Source organism: Trachemys scripta, chromosome 4 (genome assembly GCF_013100865.1).
Source record: "Trachemys scripta elegans isolate TJP31775 chromosome 4, CAS_Tse_1.0, whole genome shotgun sequence".
In the NCBI taxonomy this organism is placed as follows: domain Eukaryota; kingdom Metazoa; phylum Chordata; order Testudines; family Emydidae; genus Trachemys; species Trachemys scripta.
Genome location: NC_048301.1, coordinates 99264634 through 99286785, shown reverse-complemented (window position 1 = coordinate 99286785; position 22152 = coordinate 99264634). Strand labels below are relative to the sequence as shown.

General features: G+C 40.6%; 1 protein-coding gene across 2 annotated transcripts in view; it reads left to right on the top strand.

The window, feature by feature from the left end:
- Positions 1-22152, top strand: part of TUB (TUB bipartite transcription factor) — a 103032-nt gene that overhangs the window by 35718 nt on the left and 45162 nt on the right. For both annotated transcript variants that reach the window (XM_034770103.1, XM_034770102.1), the window contains exons 2-3: positions 9964-10015; positions 14561-14723. In XM_034770103.1, the coding sequence (XP_034625994.1) occupies positions 9964-10015; positions 14561-14723 (215 nt within the window). The remainder of the gene's footprint in view (positions 1-9963; positions 10016-14560; positions 14724-22152) is intronic.

Here is a 22152-nt window from a genome sequence, read left to right as displayed (position 1 = left end):
CTGGCTCCGCACTCCCATTGACTGGTTCCCGGCCAATGGGAGCTGGGGGGGAGGGGCGGTGCCTGCGGGCGAGAGCTGCGTGAAGCCTCTGTCTAGGAACTGGACCTGCTGCTGGCTGCTTCCGGGGCACAGTGTGGTCTCTGGTGCCAGGACAGGCAGGAAGCCTGCCTTAGCACTCCCGCTGCACCGCCTACCGAGAGCCGCCCGATGTAATCCCGAACGCCAATCCCCTGTCCCAGCCCTGAGCCTCCCCGCAAACCTGGAGCCCCTTCCTGCACCCCAAACCCCTCATCCCCAACCCCACCCTAGAGCCTGCACCCCCAGTCTAGAGCCCTGACCCCATCCTGCACCCCAACCCCCTGCCACAGCCCTGAGCTCACCCCAAACCTCTCATCCCTGGCCCCACCCCACAGCCCTCACCCCTGAACCCCAACACTCTGCCCCAGCTCTGAGCCCCTCCCACACCCCAAACCCCTCATTCCCAGCTCTCTTGGGTCATGGGCATCAACAATTTTCTTCAACTGGATTGCCAGAAAAATAGTTTGAAAACCATTGCTTTACAGTAGTGTTTGTCTAGATTTTATCACTATCTGTTTAGTGAAGTGATTGTCAGCAAACTGTTAAAATGTAATTGGGCAAATGTCATGGAAACAAGTATCCAGCAAGCCAAATGCTACCTTTTTTATAGGTTTGTATTTATTTATTTATTTAATTTATGAGAAGAAACATAAATCATTGATATGTCAGATAAGACTCTGAAAGTTTTAAATAGTTGTTTAAATTCCCACCAACTCGTGTCCTTAAAGTCAGCCTTGATCTAAAAAATTAAGACCTTCTACTTCTATTATGCATATTTGTGTATGCTTTTTTTCAAAATAAAAATAAAGTCCAAATTAAAAGATTTGAGAACTCTTAGTGCTGGCTCTTTTTTTCTCCAGTTTGATCGTGAATGTTGTTTCAATTGGTATTTGTAATACTAAATCCTTTTTTATTTTACTCTGAAAAAAGGTGAAAATGTGCATCCTTAATTTATTTTTGCTTCTGCTCCCATCTGGAAAATGGTGGTAATATTTACTTTTTCATACCCTTGTCTGTTGGGAGCTGATTGGGGCAGAGACTGCCTCTTATGATGTGCATGTACTGAGCCTAGAACAGTGGGGCTCTGATTTTGTTGGCACATCTAGGTGCTACTGCAATGCAAATAAGTAATCGTAATAATGGAAAAAGGAAAATCCAAGGTTGACACTTCGAATCAGTGTGTGAAGGACCAAATGTTTAGTGCATTTGCTTGTCTGAACTGGAGCATTTGTCACTGCAATTTGTATGTCTCTTGACAGCTGGGCTGCACAGACAAGTTATATGTTTAGGGCAGGGGTAGGCAACCTATGGCAGCGTGCCGAAGGCGGCATGCGAGCTGATTTTCAGTGGCACTTACACTGCCCGGGTCCTGACCATCGGTCCAGGGGGCTCTGTATTTTAATTTAATTTTAAATGAAGCTTCTTAAACATTTTAAAAACCTTATTTACTTTACATACAACAATAGTTTAGTTATATATTATAGACTTACAGAAAGAGACCTTCTAAAAATGTTACAATGTATTACTGGCATGTGAAACCTTAAATTAGAGTGAATAAATGAAGACTCGGCACACCACTTCTGAAAGGTTGACGACTCCTGGTCTAGTGCCTGTAAACCTGTTTCACTGAAAATATTCCCTTTAGTGAGTGGTGCAGAAGCAAAGTCAGCAAGGAGAAAAAAAGCACCAACGCATTTTCAATACTTGCTTCCTTTTTCAAAGATATCTTCACTTTAAAAATAATTAGTGAATATGTTCATTTTGCACTTTCTAGTAGAATAAATTTTTCAGTTTTTGTTTTTTCTTGCAGGGACTTAGTGAAATGTGAACAATTTGCACTTTTAAAAAGACATTTTGTGAGCAGAAGTTGAGAATTAACTACTGTGAAATGCATTACTTGAATCAAGACATTCCAATTTTACATTACATTGAAATCCAGCTGTGTAAAATTAAATAAATGTAATGAGAGGTTTATTTACTGAACCTCCTGCCAGTATACTCCCAAATTGGGGAACTTTTTTGTAGTCTATATTAAAGCTTCCATTGTATATAAACTAAATAGGGAGGGAGGAACGGATAGCTCAGTGGTTTGAGCATTGGCCTCCTAAACCCAGGGTTGTGAGCTCAATCCTTGAAGGGGCCACTTAAGGATCTGGGGCAAAAATCAGTTCTTGGTCCTGCTAGTGAAGGCAGGGGACTAGACTCAATGACCTTTCAGGGTCCCTTCTAGTTCTGTGAGATAGGTATATCTCCATTTATTATTATTAAAATCTGGCTCTCACTGGCTTCTCACATATCTTGTTTGGGGCATTTTTTGGATGTTGAAATATTTCCTATAAACAAGACTCTAAAATAAGAGATACAGAGAAGGGCTACTAGGATGATCCGAGGAATGGAAAACCTGTCTTATGAAAGGAGACTCAAAGAGCTTGGCTTGTTTAGCCTAACCAAGAGAAGACTGACGGGAGATATGATTGCTCTCTCTAAATATATCAGAAGAATAAATACTGCTGTGTATTTGGTTGTCGTGGGAATAGAATCTTGTGTTGCTATGGCAACTGAGTTAGATTATTAGGGGATAGCCCAGCCTTTTTGGGCTGGCTTTTTGTTAGTTCTGTGTTTAGCACAATAAATGACTGCTCAAAGGTTCACAGCTCTCTGTGTCTCAGTGAATTCTTCCTAAAACTGTTGCCCCCTAGGATATAACAAATACCAGGGAGGGAAAGGAATTATTTAAGCTCCGTACTAATGAGGACACAAGAACAAATGGATATAAACTGGCCATCAGGAAGTTTAGACTTGAAATTAGACAAAGGTTTCTAACCATCAGAGGGAGTGAAGTTCTGGAACAGTCTTCCAAGGGGAGCAGTGGGGGAAAAAGACATATCTGGCTTCAGTATTAAGCTTGATAAGTTTATGGAGGGGATGGTATGATGGGATAGCCTAATTTTGGCAATTAATTGGTGTTTGACTATTAGTGGTAAATATGCCCAATGGCCTGTGATGGGATGTTAGATGGGGTGGGATCTGAGTTACTACAGCGAATTCTTTCCTGGGTGTCTGGCTGGTGAGTCTTGCCCACATGCTCAGGGTTTAGCTGATCACCATATTTGGGGTCGGGAAGGAATTTTCCTCCAGGGCAGATTGGGAGAGGTCCTAGGGGTTTTTCACCTTCCTCTGCAGATTGGGGCACGGGTCACTTGCTGGTGGATTCTCTGCACCTTGAAGACTTTAAACCACGATTTGAGGACTTCAGTAGCTCAGACATAGGTTAGGGGTTTGATACAGGAGTGGGTGGGTTAGATTCTGTGGCCTGCATCATGCAGGAGGTCAGACTAGATGATCATAATGGTCCCTTCTGACCTTAAAGTATATGATTCTATGATAATAAAATTATCACTGATTTTTTTGTTTGTTTACCTTTGTTATGATACGGAACTTAAAAAATGTGATGAATTTTATCTATGTTGCATTGAGGCATTTCTATCATGCATGTTTTGTGCATTGATGACGAAGTAATATCAGACATAGTAGTCTAGCCAAAAGATTGTTGTGAAACATATTAAATCAACGACGGTGAATGAGGAGGAAAATATTAAAATGAAATTACTCATTTAAAATAGGAGGTCATCCATTTTAAATTTAGGGCTTGATACAGTGCCCAATTTAAGTCAGTGATCTCTTTGGGTTCAGTGTGCTTTGGATCAGGTCTTTAGTGCAAATCTCTAAAGCATAGACTTATCGGCCTGATCTTGACACCTATACAAGGCATATACCTACTTATCTGAAAGGGGAGTGTACCTGAGCTAGGAGTACAGGACAGATCCTGTATTGAAAATTATCTAATAGTTGATCTACATAAGTTTTAAATCTTTAACTTCATTTAAATTAGAACTGTATTGCAATAAATCTTTCAGTACTTTACACAACATATCCTTTTCTGATAGATTGTGTTTAGGATTTGGCAAAAATAGCTACCAATATATGGTTTTAATCAACACTAAGAGTTGATTGTCATATCCTCATTCTAATTTGCCTTAAAATTCTCAGCTGTTTAATATATGTAATTATTGTAATAATTTGTACCTAATTAAGACTTACTAAATCTGACTATCTTTATGTTGATGAAGATTTTCTGACTTGCATGTCAAAGGTACGGCCAGATTTAATCTAGTAACCTCACTCTATACGCAACTACTTTCTGAAAGCAGCCCCACCACAATACTCCAATCAATTTTGCCATTGTATTGTGCTTTTAGTCACAGACCCTCTCCATCATTGTGACCACTGATCAGTGAAACTGTGTCCATTTGTTCATTCACAACTATGTTTAGTGATAGTCTTAGGCCTGGTCTACACTATAGAGTTAGGTCAACGTAAGGCAGTTTACGTTGACCTAACTTAGGTTGACTTAATTTTGTAGTGTAGATTTGCCCTAAGTCACTGGGTCCTCTGCATGCAGAGCTGGGAGGGAGAATATGAAAATTTCCCCTGTCTGCAGAGGGAACGGGGAAACGTAGAGGATGCTGCTACTGGACTATGCTTCTCCCACAGGTTTGGAAGAAAGTGTCACTGCTGATTCTGAACTTTCTTGTCTCTCATAAAATGGTGTTGAAAAGAATCCTCTGTAGTTTGATACTAAGGGCTGGGGCATCTATATGCCAGGGATGCTAAGTGTTGTGGCAGGATCTTCTGCTAATTCTTTATACTGGGTTTTCATCTACACCTGTCACTTCAGTGCTGGTAACAGGCCACATCCCAGGATTTTCATGCAGGTATTTTAGGGCAGCACAGGGAGGTGCCACCTGAGTTATCCAGGCACCAGAAACCTATTTTTAAGATGTCAAATGTCCTTTCAATGACACATCTGGTGGGTCATTGAGCCTCATTATAATTTCTCCTGAGGGGCGTTTGGGAATGTGAAATAGCGGTCATTAGCCATTTGCTCCAGGGGTAAATGCTGTCCCTTAGAAAATAATAATGGGACACTATATTTCCTGCTGAGGGTGACCTACTAATATAACAGTAAAACACTGAAGGCTAAATTCTACCCTCATTTTCATCATTGACTTCACTGGGAGATACGCAGACATTAAGCGAGGGCAGAATGCACCCACAGACACTGTTGTTGGTATTCTGTACTTACTCAAGAATAAAACCCCTGTGTCTAGACTAGGAAGGATTTGAAGGTGTGATATAGAATGTGTTGGCTAACATGTTCTAATGCATCTGAACAGTCTAGTGCAGAAAAGGTACCCTGCCTTTCATACATGCTAAACTGGTTGAGATAAAATATAGACATTAATTTGACCATCTTAGCACATTTTAACATATTCATTGCCATGTTTGAAAAGTCTAGTGCCACCTTGTTAATTAGAACTTGTTGGCTAATGCATTCTAACATCACATTTTTAAATCCTAGCCCAGGCAAAGCCTAAGTGATGTCCTGTAGCATAGAGGATTGTCTGAAAATGAGCTGTAGGAATTCTTTGGACAGTAATAATATTTTTCTAATGCCTGCATATTTGGCTCTCCAAAACTCTTTATAAACATTAAGCCTCACATTGCCCCTTTGAAGGAGGGTGGGAAGGATGTATTCCAGTCCACATTTCACAGAGAGTGAACTAAGGAGCCAAGAGGAGGCTGGCATGTTCACATTCCAACAGGACTCGATTTCACAGATGACTAGTGTTCAATTTAAATGAGACAGTTTGAAGCTTAAACAACCCGAGGGACAAGGTTTGCAGTTTACACTTCTTTATACAAGGAATGTGGAAAACAGCCCAGAAATTTAGAAAATAGCCATCAGGCCACAGAGAAGGGTCTATGGAAGAAGCAAAAGAGCTTCGTAAGTTGTTGGCAAGCAGCTCTCAGTCCCAGCTGTGGCTGCATATACTTGGAGATTCTAAAAATAATCTCATTCAACAGGAAGAAGGTATGAAGCAGTGTCTTAAAAAGTACAATAGTCACAACACCTGGCTGGAGATTCATTACTTTGGGCCCCATTCAGCATGTAAGGCAGTCGCTTTGAATCCATTGCATGCTAAATCAGTGACAATTACATCAATTTTCTGACCAGTTCCTACATACTATGTAATTTAAATCACCATTTTTAACACTGTAGGTTTTGGCCCAGACTTCTGTAGGAGTTGCTCTTGTTTACACAAAGTCTGGAGTTAGCCTGTTTAGCCCAATGAATCATAGCTAAAGTTGAAAATGGAATTGAAGAGGCCAGCCATCTACTCCTCTGTTCTGACCACTGGGCCCCGCTTGGATATTATGATGAAGTGTGCTATAGAAAATCTGAAGTTAGATCCTAAGTATTTAGCCACCATATCCATGGTACAATACTTAGCATCACAGACAAACCAGGATATTACTGGAATATAATGGTTTGCAATAATAATTAATTTGTTTATATGGGAATGTGTATGATGAAGTCTATAGCTCATTTGCTGTATCATCTGAGAGAGGCAGAATGGTCTAACGTATAATGCAGGAGATGACATGAAAACAGAGTTCTATTTCCAAATCTGCAAATGACGTGACTGTGCAAGTCACTTGCCCTCTCTGGGCCTCTCCAGGTCCATTTTTGCCTGTGCAGTTCTAAAACTCTGGACTGTTATCTAAGTTTTTAAGCACTTAGTTTAAATCTCAAGAGGGGATTTTTAGTTGATGCACTAGGATTGATTGATACTCACGTTTCACTAAAATCATTTGTCCAAAAATATATTTTGGGGACGTTATGTGTATTATAGGAAAAATAAATATTCAGGAGAATGCAGACAATCTCATGAGGATATTATTTATGTACCTTTCATAATGTGCTTTGAGTTTCTCAAAAGAAAGATGCTAAGTACAAATTATTATTTGTTGTAGGTACTTTGTTGAAAATCTCTAGCAAACTTTGCTGTTGGTGCACTGTGTCTTTTGGAAAATAAATACATTGCTTGGTTCTTTTGAGAACAGCATCAAGACCATAAGCTCCCTGGGACAGGGATATGGGTGAGATTTTCACCCCTGCTATGGCCACTGTACACGCCTGTGCAATGTACAGGGGCTGTAAAAGCCCTGTGGCCAGCCAGGGGAGAATTTTACCCAACAAATGAGTTGTATGGGACAGCTGTAGCTCTCAAGTGCAAGCCCTGGAAGGGGTTGGGTGTGCATGGTAGGGGCATATGAGAAGAGTAGGAGGGTGTTGTGCTATAGTACTTTGTGTTGATGGGATTCTGGACAGTTACCATGAATTGAGAGGTCATGTGGCTTGATGGCACCTTTCCCCTTTCATTTCCAGGGCTGCAAGTTTTGTACTGTGCTTTTTAGAGGCACTGCACAGAATCTCACTCAGTTATCTTCTGTAACTTGTCCCACATTGGTTGTGCTGTCAGTGTTTAATAAATAAGAATAGGAAACTGATATAAATAGTTGGCATAGCTAAGTAAATAATGCTTCTATGGTGTTTGGTGATTAGGAAGGGTCCTCTCGCCAGAGATCCTAAGGCTATTTTAGAATTTGACAGATGACACATAACTATGACGTGTTTGACATGCCCACCTCTTTTAGCCTCTCTCACACCGGCAGTGTAATTTATCAAACTGGTATGTCTGAAACACTTGTTCAGTCTCACAGATTCACAAAATGAATCTGTATGGTGCCATGTTTTCTCAGAGTTAGACACATTTCCTATGGGTCTAGTACAATTTTCACTAAAGTAACAAAAACAAATGTATCTTTTCTCGCACCCACAATATTCACTGTCCCTCAGGATGTTGTCTTTTGTGGAACGAGGCAGTAAAAGCACAAGCGCCGACTGCCTCAGGGCCCCAGGGGTGCTTAAGCCCCCTGCTCCGCCCCAGGCACGCCCCTGCCCAACTCCGCCTCTTCTTCCAACCCCCCCCCACCTCATCCCATTCCTGCTCAACCCCTGCCCCGCCTCTTCCCACCCGGTTCCGCCCTCTCCCTCCAGCACCTCCTGCATGCTACGGAACAGCTGATCGCCACAGGTGGGAGGCACTGTGAGGGAAGGGGAGGAGTTGTTCAGCGGGGCCGCTGGCAGATGGGAGGTGCTGTGGGGAAGAGAGGGAAGCTTGGCTGCTAGTGGGTGCTAAGCACCTACTAATTTTTTTCCATGGGTGCTCTAGCCCTGGAATACCCTTGGGGTCAGTGCCTATGAGCAAAAGTTTCAAACAGGATTGTTTTAACAGCAGTCGTGACTGAATCTTCCCAGATATTCTCAGATCAGCTGTCCCCAGCAGACACCCACTCAAAATTTGCATATGTTCTAAAGTTCACTTAGATGCTTCAGGGCCAGATCAGTGCCCCTTTTCTCGCCTTTAGACTTTTCATTTGAGGAAATCTTACTGGTAGCACAGCTGGTTGCAGAGATGAGGAGAGACTTTTCAGAGGCCATTTTTTATGCCTCTAATGTGGGTACGAGCTTTGAAATTCTAACCATTTATCTCTTCATTGCCTGGAATGCTGCAGGGGTTGCTGGTAGGTGGTATACTAAATATAACACAGCTAGCATTATCTCCCCAAAGGACCCACAAACTTTTATATCTGTAATTCTTCTAAGGCACCATTCCATTTCTTAATATGAAACTTGCTTAACTGTGCATCTTGTAACATCAGCCTTTTATAAGGTATATGTAAGGATGCCTGCTGCAGATCTTCTAAAAGGCCGATGTTACGCTACATGCTTCATCGCACATCTTTATTTCTTTGTTCTCTGGAGGGTGAGAGCCCAAAGGTTGTTCCTGTATTCAAGTCTCCCACTTAACTCTCTATACCATGCTGCCTGCAACCTAGTTAAGAAATGTAGAGTATGCTGAACTAATATTATGTCACTTTCCAATTATTTTAAAATGCACATAAGGGCAGAAACCAGTTTTGACTCTCTTGTGTTGTACTTGTAATTGTCAAGGGTGCCTACAGTATGGGATGCACATTTTTGTGTTATAAGTGGAAGTCAAATTAATATAGTCAATTTTAAAGCATGTTATATTTGTATTTTTTGGAAGTCTATATTCATCTATTTAATTAAATCTATGAATTTATTTATCAACTTTAAATTTTTAGTCATAATGTTACAGCATGTAGAACTTGTCGTCCCACCCTCACCCCCCCCCCCAAATCAGGTGGATTTAACAGTTTTATCAAATGTAATGCAAAGAAAGTTTCTCCTTTATTTCCATCCAACGTCTAATTAATGAAAATGACTGAATCTGGCATGAGCTAATCCCCCAACCAGCAACAATGAACAATCACCTAGAAGCAGAGAGAAAATGATGATAATTGGTAGTACACAATACAATTTGGATTGCAGATCTCTGACTTTTTGAGTGCAGACAGTAAATCAGAATCCCTTTGTAAGTATAATTCTTCAGATTTTCAGGAAAGAAACAGTTCTGATTCTCAACCTGTAGAAGCTTATACCATTCATTTTCTCAAGCCAATTTAAAATACTAATGATTTGCTAAACTGCTCCTCAAACTCCTTACCATTGTATGTGCTTTATATAGAAATTTACACTCTCATCCCACTGCGGTACATTTCAGTATCTTTATTATAAGGTAATCGAGAACAAAGCGTTTGTACTGCAGGCATAAAACTCTTGTGAAACACTCCGGATTTGTGTTCCTTTATGATCTGTCTGAATCTAAACTTTGTAGCATGTAGACATTATACACAGAACTTTATTTATATTTCATGGGTTGCTTTTAATTCTCTTGGGACACCTTGTGCAGGGTTAGTTAGGCAAAACTTCCATGGACTGCTATGGGAGTTTTGCATGAATAAGTCCTGCAAGATATGGCTCCAGTAATTGCAACTTGGTGTTCTGTTGACTGACAAATACTTTCTAATGAATTCTCTTTGTCTTTGCAGTGTTTTAGATGATGAAGGTAGCAATCTGCGTCAACAAAAGCTTGACAGACAGGTGAGATCTTGGAGTCTGCTTTCGGCCTATTTCCTTTTGACAAGTTAGGGCTTGCTTAATTGGATTACTGTGGAATATGGAGACCTCCTTTCATTGACACACACAGCTGATCGAGGTATCCTACCAGAAAATTACATCTTGAAATATTAGTTCCCTGGCCTTTGGAGTGTGCTATACATGCTTAAGTGATGGAAAGGAAAGGATTGTGAAGATTACTATTAGTGTTGACTTTTTCTTATGATTGTGATTTGAGTGGTTTTCATTTTTTTTGACTTAGAATGCATTATTCCTTTTGCAGACCATGAAAAAACAAAAAAGAAAAGCACAAGGGTACTAGCAAGAGTGTCAACCAGCTGAGAATTAACACACAGTTTTCAGAATTTTTCCTCCTTATTCCCAAACAGATAGGATTTAATACTCTCTGGGTATGTCTATACTACCCGCCAGATCAGCGGGGGTCAATTTATTGCATCTAGTCTAGATGCGATAAATAGACCCCCGAGCTCTCTCTTGTCGACTCCTGTACAGTAATTCCTCACTTAACGTTGTAGTTATGTTCCTGAAAAATGCGACTTTAAGCGAAACGATGTTAAGCGAATCCAATTTCCCTATAAGAATTAATGTAAATAGGGGGCTGAATACACTGCCTTGTTAAGTTAATCAGCAAACTGAGATGCAGCTGCTGCCAGGAAGCTCCCTCCATCCTGAGCACTGTCGTGTGTCTCCCCTGCTCTATGGAGATTGGGGTAAGCAGGGTACAGGCGCAGTGGGGAGTGTGGAAGCAGAGAAAGAACTGTCATGCATTGCAATCCCCTTCCTGTCAGTTCTTTCTCTGCTTCCACAGGAGGGAGACACCCTGACATTAGTCCCCTTCTTCTCCTCCCCCCTCCCACCCGCACAGCAAGCAGGAGGCTCGGGGAGCAGCTCCAAGGCAGAGGGCAGGAGCAGCACATGGCAGTAGGGGGAGGGACAGCTGAACTGCCGGCAATTGGTAGCCTGCTGGGCAGCTACTGCACAGGGAACTTAGGGGAACAGGGAGCTGATAGGGGGGCTGCCGGTCCACCCTGGTTACAAGCCCCCACCAGCTAGCTGCAATGGGCTGCTCTTCCTGCAAGCAGCAGACAAAGCGGGTGGCTGCCAAACGACATTATAAGGGAGCATTGCACAACTTTAAACGAGTATGTTCCTTAATTGATCAACAACGAAACAACGTTAACCGGGACGACTTTAAGTGAGGAGTTACTGTACTCCACCGCCGTGAGAGATGCAGGCAGACGACGGAGTGGGGGGGAGCAGCAGCAGTCGACTCACCGCAGTGAAGACACTGCGGTGAGTAGGTCTAAGTATGTCGACTTCAGCTACGTTATTCACGTAGCTGAAGTTGCGTAAGTTGGATCGATTTCCCCCCCCCCCCCCCCCAGTGTAGACCAGGCCTAAGTCATAAAGTCATGTGCTGTGTTGTTTATCTTTCTACCACATTCTTAAATGGCCTACATAAACACTCATTCTGAAGACCTTGAGTGAAATCTTGTCCCCACTGGGTATGTCCCCACTGCAGCTGGCCCGTGCCAGGTAACTCAGGCTCCCAGGGCTCAGGCTCCGGAGCGGTTTAATTGTGGTGTAGACATTCAGGCTCGGGCTGCAACCCATGCTATTGGACCCTTCCACTTTGCAAGGTCGTAGATCCCAGGTTCCAACCCGAGCCCGAATGTCTACACCACAATTAAACAGCCCCTGAGCCTGAGCCCTGGGAGCCCGAGGCTCAGGCCAGCTGTGGGGTTTTAATTGCAGTGTAGACATAACCACTAAGGTCAAAGGGAATTTTACCATTGACTTTGGTGGAGTTAGGGTTTCACCCCTTGTCTTTAATTTCCGTTTGGCCCCCTTTCGAAGAACCTCTGGCTCTCTTTCAACATGCTTTTATGTACCTTTGCTTCCATTGTAATGTCCACTCCACACCCATCGGGTTAGGGTCTTTCAATCTGTGCCCCATTTTCAATATCAAATACTTTATATCTATGCCATCTTGCCTCTGATTGCAATGTTGTTATAGCCATGCTGTTCCCAGGATATTAGAGAGACAAGATGGATGAGGTGTTATCTTTTATTGGACCAACTTCTGTTGGCGAAAGAGACAAGCTTCCGAGCTACACAGAGCTCATCTTCAGGCTTGGGAAAGGTACTCAGAGTGTCACAGCTAAATATAAGGTGGATCAGATTGTTTAGCATAAGTAGTTAACACACATTCTAAGGGACAATTGAAGGTGAAGTGGCCTGTTAACACCTCTGGGAACTTAAATTCATATCTTTGCTAGGCACTAAAAATCCTGGTCTTAATAAAGATTTATGGTTTATTACAACAATCAGTTGTAATAAACCATACAAGTTGTAAGGTTTCAGCTACTCTGAAACCTTACAACAATCAGTAACCCACTAGCCCTCCTCTTTTTCCTATAACTCCAGAGGTATTAATAGGCCACTTCACCTCGAATAGTTCCTTAGAATATGTGTTAACTACTTATGCTAAACAATCCGTTCTACCTTGTATTTAGCTGTAACACTGAGTACCTTTCCCAGACCCAAAGAAAAGCTCTGTGTAGCTTGAAAGCTTGTCTCTTTTTCCAACAGAAGTTGGTCCAATGAAAGATATTACCTCACCCACCTTGTCTCTCATGTTGCATCTGAGTCAGATTCTGACTTCTAATTCACGTTGAGTAGCAGCGCATCATTCATGGAGTAAATTAGTACTCAACATGAGGGAAGGCTGTCAGAAACTGATCATCTCTGGATATTCCTCTACTTTAACCCAGCTCTTTTGCTATTTATAACAGCATTGTATTTTCTTCTTCTCTCTACATGGAGAGAAGTCAAAAGACAATCCATGTAAAAACAGCATAATACAGAGGAAGGGGACAAATAAGACACTGGGTTATTACAATTAAACCTTCTTAACCCCTATAGTTTCTTGTGGCTGTGATAGAATGGTACCTCATAAATATACATTGGCTTCTGTCAGGGTATTCCCCCCCCCCAATCTGAACTCTGGAGTACAGATGTGGGGACCTGCATGAAAGACCCCCTACGCTTATCTTCTACCTTTATCTTAGGTTAAAATTCTTCCAAGGCACAGTCTTCTGCCTTAGACAGATATTGCTGCCATTGCCAAGTGATTTTCACAAATATTCAGGGAAGGTTCTCTTGGCATCCTTATCCCTGCAAAATATCCCCCCAAGCTTCTTCACCCTCTTTCCTGGGGAGGCTTGAGAATAAAATACCAACCAGTTGCCTTAGCAATGTGAGCACAGACCAATCCCTTGTCTAAGGACTTTGGAATCAAAGGATTTTTTTTTTTTTTAAAAAAGGTAAATTTTATTTAAAAAAAGAAACACATTTGAAAACTCAGGCTTTAGGGATTAAACACCAAAAATAACTTTATTGGGGTTCAGCTTAATGGTAACAAGCAAAACAAAAGCACAGGGGGTTAGCACAGAGGAATCCACAAACCAAAACGACCAAAAAGGTTCCTAATCGCATCTGTCTTAACTTTTCCTGGGCAACTTACATATCTGGGGTTCCAAATGAGGAGTTTCTAGGTATGATGCTGATGATTTCCCATACCTGGCTTAAAGCTTACAGCTTGTTGCTGCTTTCCCCTCTCTCCAGCCCGAGAGACAAAGAGCCCCCCCACACACACCCAGCAGTTTTTCCAATTTGAAAGGGTACAGCGCCCCCCCATTGGTTCCCCTGGTTAGGTGCCAACTCAGGTTAAGCTTCTCTTAACCCTTTACAGTTAAGGCAATTAGGGTACAGCTGCTAAGGAGGATTCTATAGCTACTGACTGGCTGGGTGTCCATAAAAGGGAGCTACCTCCCCTCATTTATCACAGCTTCCATCACATTCTAAATTTAGAAACATCTAGAGGGAGAGACTTATGCAATTGTAAAGACAATCCTCTGCCTTCTAGCAGTTAATATCTGCTTTTCACCTGGTGTAAATGAGAATTGAAATTGAAAATAGGGTGTGTAATTAAAATTCAGCATGTATCATTGTTACACTGGGCTTGTGTCCAGTCTTGTCACTTGATTCTAGTTTACAGATGATCTTTTCTTGATTTACATAAACATAAATCAGTGTTTTCATGCCTCATGCTCTTGGTTATCATATTAATTTACAGTTCTCTCACATTGTTGGCTTCCTAAAAGATGCTGTTTTTTATCCAGCTCTGACAGCCAGTAGACTGCTCAGAAATATCTATTTGACCTGTTTGGTACTTTCAGTAGAGTTTTAGAAAGGTTTTCTATGGCCTGGCATCCCAATGTCCTATTAGACTGTGTTCTTGGCACTTGAAAATAGCATACAAGGTGGACTGCCATTGCAGAAGATGTAAGGATATCTGTTGTGATTTACTGGAAATTCTACAGTATGACGTTCAATTAACATTCAGTTAAGCACAGTTTGCAGAACAGAAGCTATGTGCACACAGACTCCCCTAGAAAAGTGGCATTTATTCTAATAGTAAAGTACTTTTCTTTGTATTTCCCCCAGCGAGCATTGCTAGAACAGAAGCAGAAAAAAAAACGCCAGGAGCCACTAATGGTTCAGTCCAATGTAGACAGCCGCACAAGAACACGAAGAATGAAACATTCAGAGGAACAAGCGCCGTTGGTTGAATCGTATCTTAACAGCAACAGCAGCACCATTTTTCATGGTATATTGACATGATCTATAGAGTGCATGTTTACTGCTAGAGGTCCTGTTTAGTGTGACCAGACAGCAAGTGTGAAAAATCAGGATGGGGGTGGGGGGTAATAGGAGCCTATATAAAAAAAAAAGACCCAAAAATCGGGATTTTCCTTATAAAATCAGGACATCTGGTCACCCTAGTCCTATTATTTTGTTGAAAAATGAAGTGAACACGGGAACAAGAATGTAATCTTTTAAATGAATACCTGAAAGCTTAGCTCAGCTGTGTTTGAGGACGAAAATGATAATTATGCAGAATTCCAAAGTAACCACTATCATGACTTTAAAATTAACTTTTTTGACAGGGGAAACTTTCAGTATGATGTCATCCTTGCTCTCCATTTAATAAACTGTAATCTCCATACTTTACACTCTCCCTTTAAATCTGATTTCAATATGTGAAAGGAAGTTGTTGAATGTTTTGTACAAAGATAAAATATGGTAGTGTACCATAATACTCTGAGGGGCTACATGAAATGCAAGTATCCATGCTACTCACAAATTGTGAGTGAATTTTTTTTTTCTTTTTTGTGGAATTTATTCATAGAAGTTCCATAATGCATCAACTATGAATAAGAGTTTTTGAATAGTAAACCTCTTTTAACCATGCTTCTGAAAGATGTTCAAGTGGTAGATCTGATTTCAGATGAAGGGGAAAAAAACACATTATTTTCTCTCATAATCAGAGCGAAAAACATATCAAAAGACAGACTAATTTTTTTCCCATGCTGTCTAGGAAGTTGATTTTGTGCAGAATTTTATGAAAATGTTTTCTTTGGTAGTAAGCTACAGGAGATAGAAAATTTCCTTTAGCTGTTACGATGAGAAAAGTAAATCAGAGGTGCAAAACCCTGTCCTATGAAATGTTATTTTATGATACACAGCAGCAATTACCTTCTTAGCCGCCTTTATTGTAAACTTAAATAACAAGGATTTCATGTCAGCTACAGCCCAGAGAAACCAGTTTGGGAAAGATGTGGGTAAACTGGAGAAAGCCCAGAGGAGAGCCGCCAAAATGATTAAAGGTGTAGAAAACATGACCTACAAGGAAAGATTGAAAAAAGTGGGTTTGTTTATTCTGGAGGAGGGAAAGCTGAGGGGGGGACTACATGATAACGTAAAAGTACATTACTTTTACATAAAGTACGTAAAAGATTGTTATAAAGGGGTGGGTGATATCTCACAAACAGTAGTGAAATCCTTATTTATACTACATTAAATCCTGCAAGTGCTTGCACCTTAGGCAACCCCTCTGACATCAGTGAGGTTGCCTGGGGTGTGTATTAAGGCAGAATTTGGCCCTTCATATCACATCACATCAAAGTTTTTTCACTCAGGTTATTCCTTGGAACAATTTTTCACTTCTTAGTCTCAAATTACTTTATTTTAAATTCTCTCTCCAACCCTGCCACCAAAGGATGTCAGTGGACAGCACAGACTTTCAAATCCTGATAAAGAAGCAAGACTCTATATTTTACAATGCCATGTAAACCATTAAATGAGGTTCTTTTTACATCTGACGTAGTACAAGTAAATAAGATGGGCAGAATAGCATGGTACTGAAAATGCATTAATATATAGCTATATTTTCTCAGATTCAGCCTTTGGTTTGTAAACTTCTGGGGATAACTCTCCAGGTAATAAACTGTTTGCACATTTATCAGAAGCCTCAACTTAACAACATTTCATTACCCAATAAAGTGGTTTGTTCCTTTGTAAAATCCTCTCAGGAATATTATTCTTGAAAACATTGTGAGAACTACAGAAGTGTTCTTTTTTGTTGTATTTTTCTTCAGGAGTATGGTTGGTGGTGTCAAGATTCAGCTGCTGTGTGGGGCATATTTGGGTTTCAATGGCCATTTTTAACTACAGTATTCATATCCAATGAAAACGTTGGTATGCGGGAGTGTTGGATGCTCTTCCCCATTCACTTGTTTCTGTTATGGGTGTGCTTTAAAATGACTCTTTGTTGGAGCTGGTGTCCTAGTGCATAAACTGTACTGCAAGTATGAGCGGGTGTGTGAGATTCATTCCTATGTCGCAAGCACTGCACAAAGACGGTGTCTCCACATCTACCTCCCCACATTTTTTTTCCTTGTAAAATTCCTGTCTATAAGCTATAGGAAGGCGTAATACAGGAATGCTTGTTTAATTTGATGAGTAAAATTAAGCCTGCCCCTGTTGGAAGGCTGGATGATTAAATTATGGGGTGCATTTATAATGCGAGGTCAGGAACAGGATAACATGATTCTTTCTTCCCATCATATTGGAGCTTGTCTACATTGGGAAATTGACGGCATAGCTATAATCTATTCAGCTATGGCTATTCCAGAATAGCTTCCCATGTCAACACTTTATTCTGGAATAAACAAATCTTTATTGCAGAGTAAAGTTACTTTTGTTCCAGAATAGCGTTCATACAATTAGCTATTAAGGAATAGCTATAGTAGAATATCTTCTTCTGCTATAGCTGTGCAGTTTCCTTTTATAGACAATCCTTAGCTGGTGTTGGAATTCTGCAGGGAGTTGCAGAATGATTACTGCTAATCCAAGCTTAATCTATAATCTTAAACTAAAATAGGGAAAGAATAAGTTAAGAATTACTTAGACGAGTTAGAGGTCTTCAATTTGGCAAGGCCTGTCAAAATATTTCCTGAATACTTAAGGAACTGGCTGAAGAGCCATTAGTGTTTATCTTTGAGAGCTTGTGGAGTACTGGAGATCCTAGCAAACTGGAAAAGGGCAAATATAGTACACATCTATAAAAAGGAGAATAGGGACAACCCAGAAAATTATAGACCAGTCATCTTAACCGGTACCCAGAAAGATAATGGACCAAATAGTCAGTCAGTTTGTAAACACCTAGATGATAATAAGGTGATCAGGAACTGTCAACATGGATTTGTCAAAAACAAATCATGTCAAACCAACCTAATGTCCTTCTTTGACTATATAACAAGCTTTGTGAGTAAGCAGGAGCAGTAGATGTAATACATCTCAACTTTAGTAAGGTTTTTGATACCGTCCCACATGATCTTCTCCTAAGCAAAGTAGGAAATATATAGCCTACGCAAACCTTGGGTGCACAACCAATTGGAAAACCATACTCTGAGAGTAGTCAAGCTGGATGTTCATATTGAGTGGAGTTCTGCAGAGATCTGTCCTGTATACCGTTTTATTCAATATCTTCATAAATGACTTGGATAATGGCATAGAAAATACTCTTATAAAGTTTGTGGACAACACTAAGCTGGAAGGGGAGGCAAACCCTTTGGAGGACAGGATTGGAATTCAAAATGATCTTGACAAACTGGAGATATGGTCTGAAATAAATAGGATGAAATTTAATAAGGACTGATTTGACCTATCCATCTTCATCCTCAAAGGAAATCTTGCACAATGCTTTCCAAAGATGAGCCTGGGAGCTTAAATTCATTGCTCTGCCAGACACCAAAAATCATGGACTGAACAGAGACACTGGAATTATGGCTTGTTGCAACAATCTGTAACCCACTAACTCCCTCTCTTTGTCCTATGACTGCAGAGTTGTTAATTGGTCACTCTACAATGGTTTTTTGAATGGTACCTTACAATATGTGCTAACTACTCATGCTAAACAATCTGTTCCATCTCACGTTTTGCTGGGAGTTCCTTTCCCAGACCTGAAGAAGAGCTCTGTGTGGCTCAAAAGCTTGTCTCTCTCACCAATAAAAGTGGGTCCAATAAAAGATATTACCTCACCCACCTTGTTTCTCTAAGGCTGTATCTACACTAGCGCTTATGTCAGGAAAACTTTTGTTGCTCGGGGTGTGAACCTTCCCCCCACTCTGAGTGCCATAAGTTTTGCAGGCAAAAGTGTTCTCCTGTTGACATAGCTACCACCGCTCATTGAGCTGGTTTTATTATGTCAATGAGAGAGCTCTCGCCTGTCGGCATAATGCGGCAAAACGACCGCTCTTACAGCGGCACAGCTGTATCTGTATAGCTGTGCCCCTGTAAGCTTGTAAGTGTAGAAATGGCCTAAGTTGCAGAGTATTACACTCAGGAAAGCATAATCAGTTACACCAGTACAAAATGGGAAATGATTGCTTAGGAAGGAGTATTGCAGAAAAGGAACTGGGGTTATAGTGGATCACAAACTTAATGAGTCGAGAATGTAACACTGTTGCAAAAAAAGTGAACATCATTCTGGGATGGATTAGCAGGAGTGTTGTGAGAAAGACACATGAAGTAATTCTTTCTGTCTACTCAGCACTTAAAAGGTCTCAATTGGAGTACTGTGTCTAGTTTGGGAAAGATGTAGGCAAACTGTAGAAAGCCCAGAGGAGAGCAGCCAAAATTATTAAAGGTGTAGAAAACATGACCTACGAGGAAAGATTGAAAAAAGTGGGTTTGTTTATTCTGGAGGAGGGAAGGCTGAGGGGGGGACTACATGATAACGTAAAAGTACATTACTTTTACGTTAAGTACGTGAAAGGTTGTTATAAAGGGGCGGGTGATAAATTGTTTTCCTTATCCACTGAGGACAGGACAAGAAGTAATGGGCTTTAATTGCAGCAAGGGAGATTTAGATTAGACTTTAGGAAAAACTTCCTAACAGGGTAGTTAAGCACTGGAGCAAATTACCGAGGCAGGTTGTAGAATCTCCATTGTTGGAGGTTTTTAAGAACAGGATAGAGAAACATTTGTCAGGGCTGGTCTAGATAATATTTAGTCCTGCCTCAGTGTAGGGAACTGGACTTGATGATCTATCAAGTTACCTTCCATTCCTACATTTTTTTGCAGGAATGTCTTGTTACATTCGGGATGGAGTTTAAGGAAGGTGAGAGTAGATCTGAGACTCCGGTCCCAGTTAAGGGCTGGACTGAGAGAGTGGGACAAAGGTGACTTGACTTTACTTTTGCACCTATAGATTCTGGAGTTGGGGCTAATGTAACCCTCAGCATAAAATAGACGAGCCCAAGGGTTAGGTTTTTTGTTTGTTTTTTGTTTTGTTTTTAAATATATTATTATATATGAGTGAATCTAGTGCTGGTGAAAGGTACTGGAATGACTGCTCTGAAAGTCTTTACCCATAGGATGGAAAAGAGAATTGCTAGCAGCCGTGTAGACTTCCCTAGATATTAACAAAATGATATGGTTAAACTCTTAACATAGAGATGAGAGGCCAGTTTGTTATGCCCATTTGTTTCTTGGTGTGCGTTAAAACTGCCAGTGAGAAACCCCATTAGTACCCTTAGTGACATGGGTGATGACACCTCTCCATTCAGGAAATGGACTGAGACTATAAAACTCAATTTGCATATGTCACCAAACACTCAGTAGCTGGTAATTATTTTTCAGTTTCCAGTGACTTTTGGCATAGGACTGAAAGGTGGTGTGTCCCTGAGCCCATCTGTAATCCCATATAGAATTACATGTTTTTCATCTTTTATTCAATTACCATATTAGCAGTGGTAGCAATTAATACTATAGGATAACTTCAGAAAGCAACAATAATTGTCAGGAAAAGGAAAACTTCAGGTAAAGTGAGGGCTTCTAACATCAATGTGCCAGTCCATAAAGTGACTGAATTGAGCTAAACAATTAGTAAGGAATAATAACAGCACTGATAGAACCTTTTTCCCTTGAGTATTGAGTTGAGCTTCTACTTCTAACAGTCTAGCAACTGCATTATTTCCACATTAGATAGCCATTGTGGATGGATCATTTCAGATCCATCTGGCCCTAGTACAGATCTTAAAACTATTACTGAAATGAAAGCTTATACATCTCTATCCCGATATAACGCGACCCGATATAACATGAATTCGAATATAACGCAGTAAAGCAGTGCTCCGGGGGGGCGGAGCTGCGCACTCTGGTGGATCAAAGCAAGTTTGATATAACGCGGTTTCACCTATAACACGGTAAGATGTTTTGGCTCCTGAGGACAGCGTTATATCGGGGTAGAGGTGTATTTAACAACAGTACTTGTAGACTGATGATCTACAAATGGGTCCCTTGTATGAAAGAGGAGTTTTGTTTTGTACTACTGTTTGGAAGAAATTACAATATTACCTTTTGTTTAAAAACATTGTAGATGTATTTGATATTATGGAATCGGTTCGTGTGTGTAGGTCAATCAGAAGACATAAAAACGAACAGGGATGCTTGGTGAGATTTTGAAGATGTGTCTAGGGGAAAATAAATAGATGGAGGGGGATAGAAAATATTGATACAAAAGATGAGTATAATGACAGGTCAATGCCCTTTTGGTACTAATATCAAGTTTTAAAAGTAGTTTAAATTCTGGGCAAACAGATCATTTTGGGCCTGATCCATATACTATTCATGTCAATGGGATTCTTTCTATTAACTTCAATGAGCTTTGAATCAGGCCTTTCATCTTGTGAATAATCTTGATATGTCCCAAATAATCAGATAAAAATTCCATCGTTCATCATTATAAATAACTGCTTAATAATTTTCAGCAGTATTGTTTTTCTCGTTGTTTACATCATTATAGAAGAAAATATATATCATTAAAATAACATAATTCATAAGAATAATTTCTGCCCAGAAAAGGCCATTTATTTACTACTTTTTTCCCTCTCCATGTTTGTTTCCACTTAATATCCTTGTACGGCATATTGTTAGTGGTTAGTTTAAAATGGTTACTTCCTAAATCGTGCTCATAATTCTGGAACATCTACATCACATCTGCTGGCTTATTTTCAGGTATCTCCACATCACATATTGCTACAAATTTTCTACAGAATTGGACAAAAGCATAAGCCCCTACAAATGTGTGATAGCAAAATTCCTTGATGTACACTCTTCTTTTCAGGCTGTTTAAAGTATTGCAAATATCTGATGTGTGTTCCTGGAATATTGCCACTGATTTAAGTAAAGTGGGGAAATAGACAAAAAGTTCATATTTACATATATACAATATTTGCCTTTATTGCAGTAATTGATTTTTTAAATATAGGCTTTACTGAAACATGGTAAATACATTCATTTATTTTTGTAACTATCATGCTGAGCCCAGTCCTGCATCTATTGAAACCAATGTGAATTTGCCACAGGTACAGGACTGGAGGTCTGTACACAGAAATGTAGAGCAACAGTTGTGATTTAAAACATCTTTATTTGATCCCAGATTTGTGTTAACTCAGGCCTGGTCCCCACTAAGCCCCCACTTCGGACTAAGGTACGCAAATTCAGCTACGTTAATAACGTAGCTGAATTCGAAGTACCTTAGTCCGAACTTACCGCGGGTCCAGACGCGGCAGGAAGGCTCCCCCGTCGATGCCACATACTCCTCTCAGCGAGCTGGAGTACCGGCATCGACGGCGAGCACTTCCGGGATCGATTTATCGCGTCTTAACCAGACGCGATAAATCGATCCC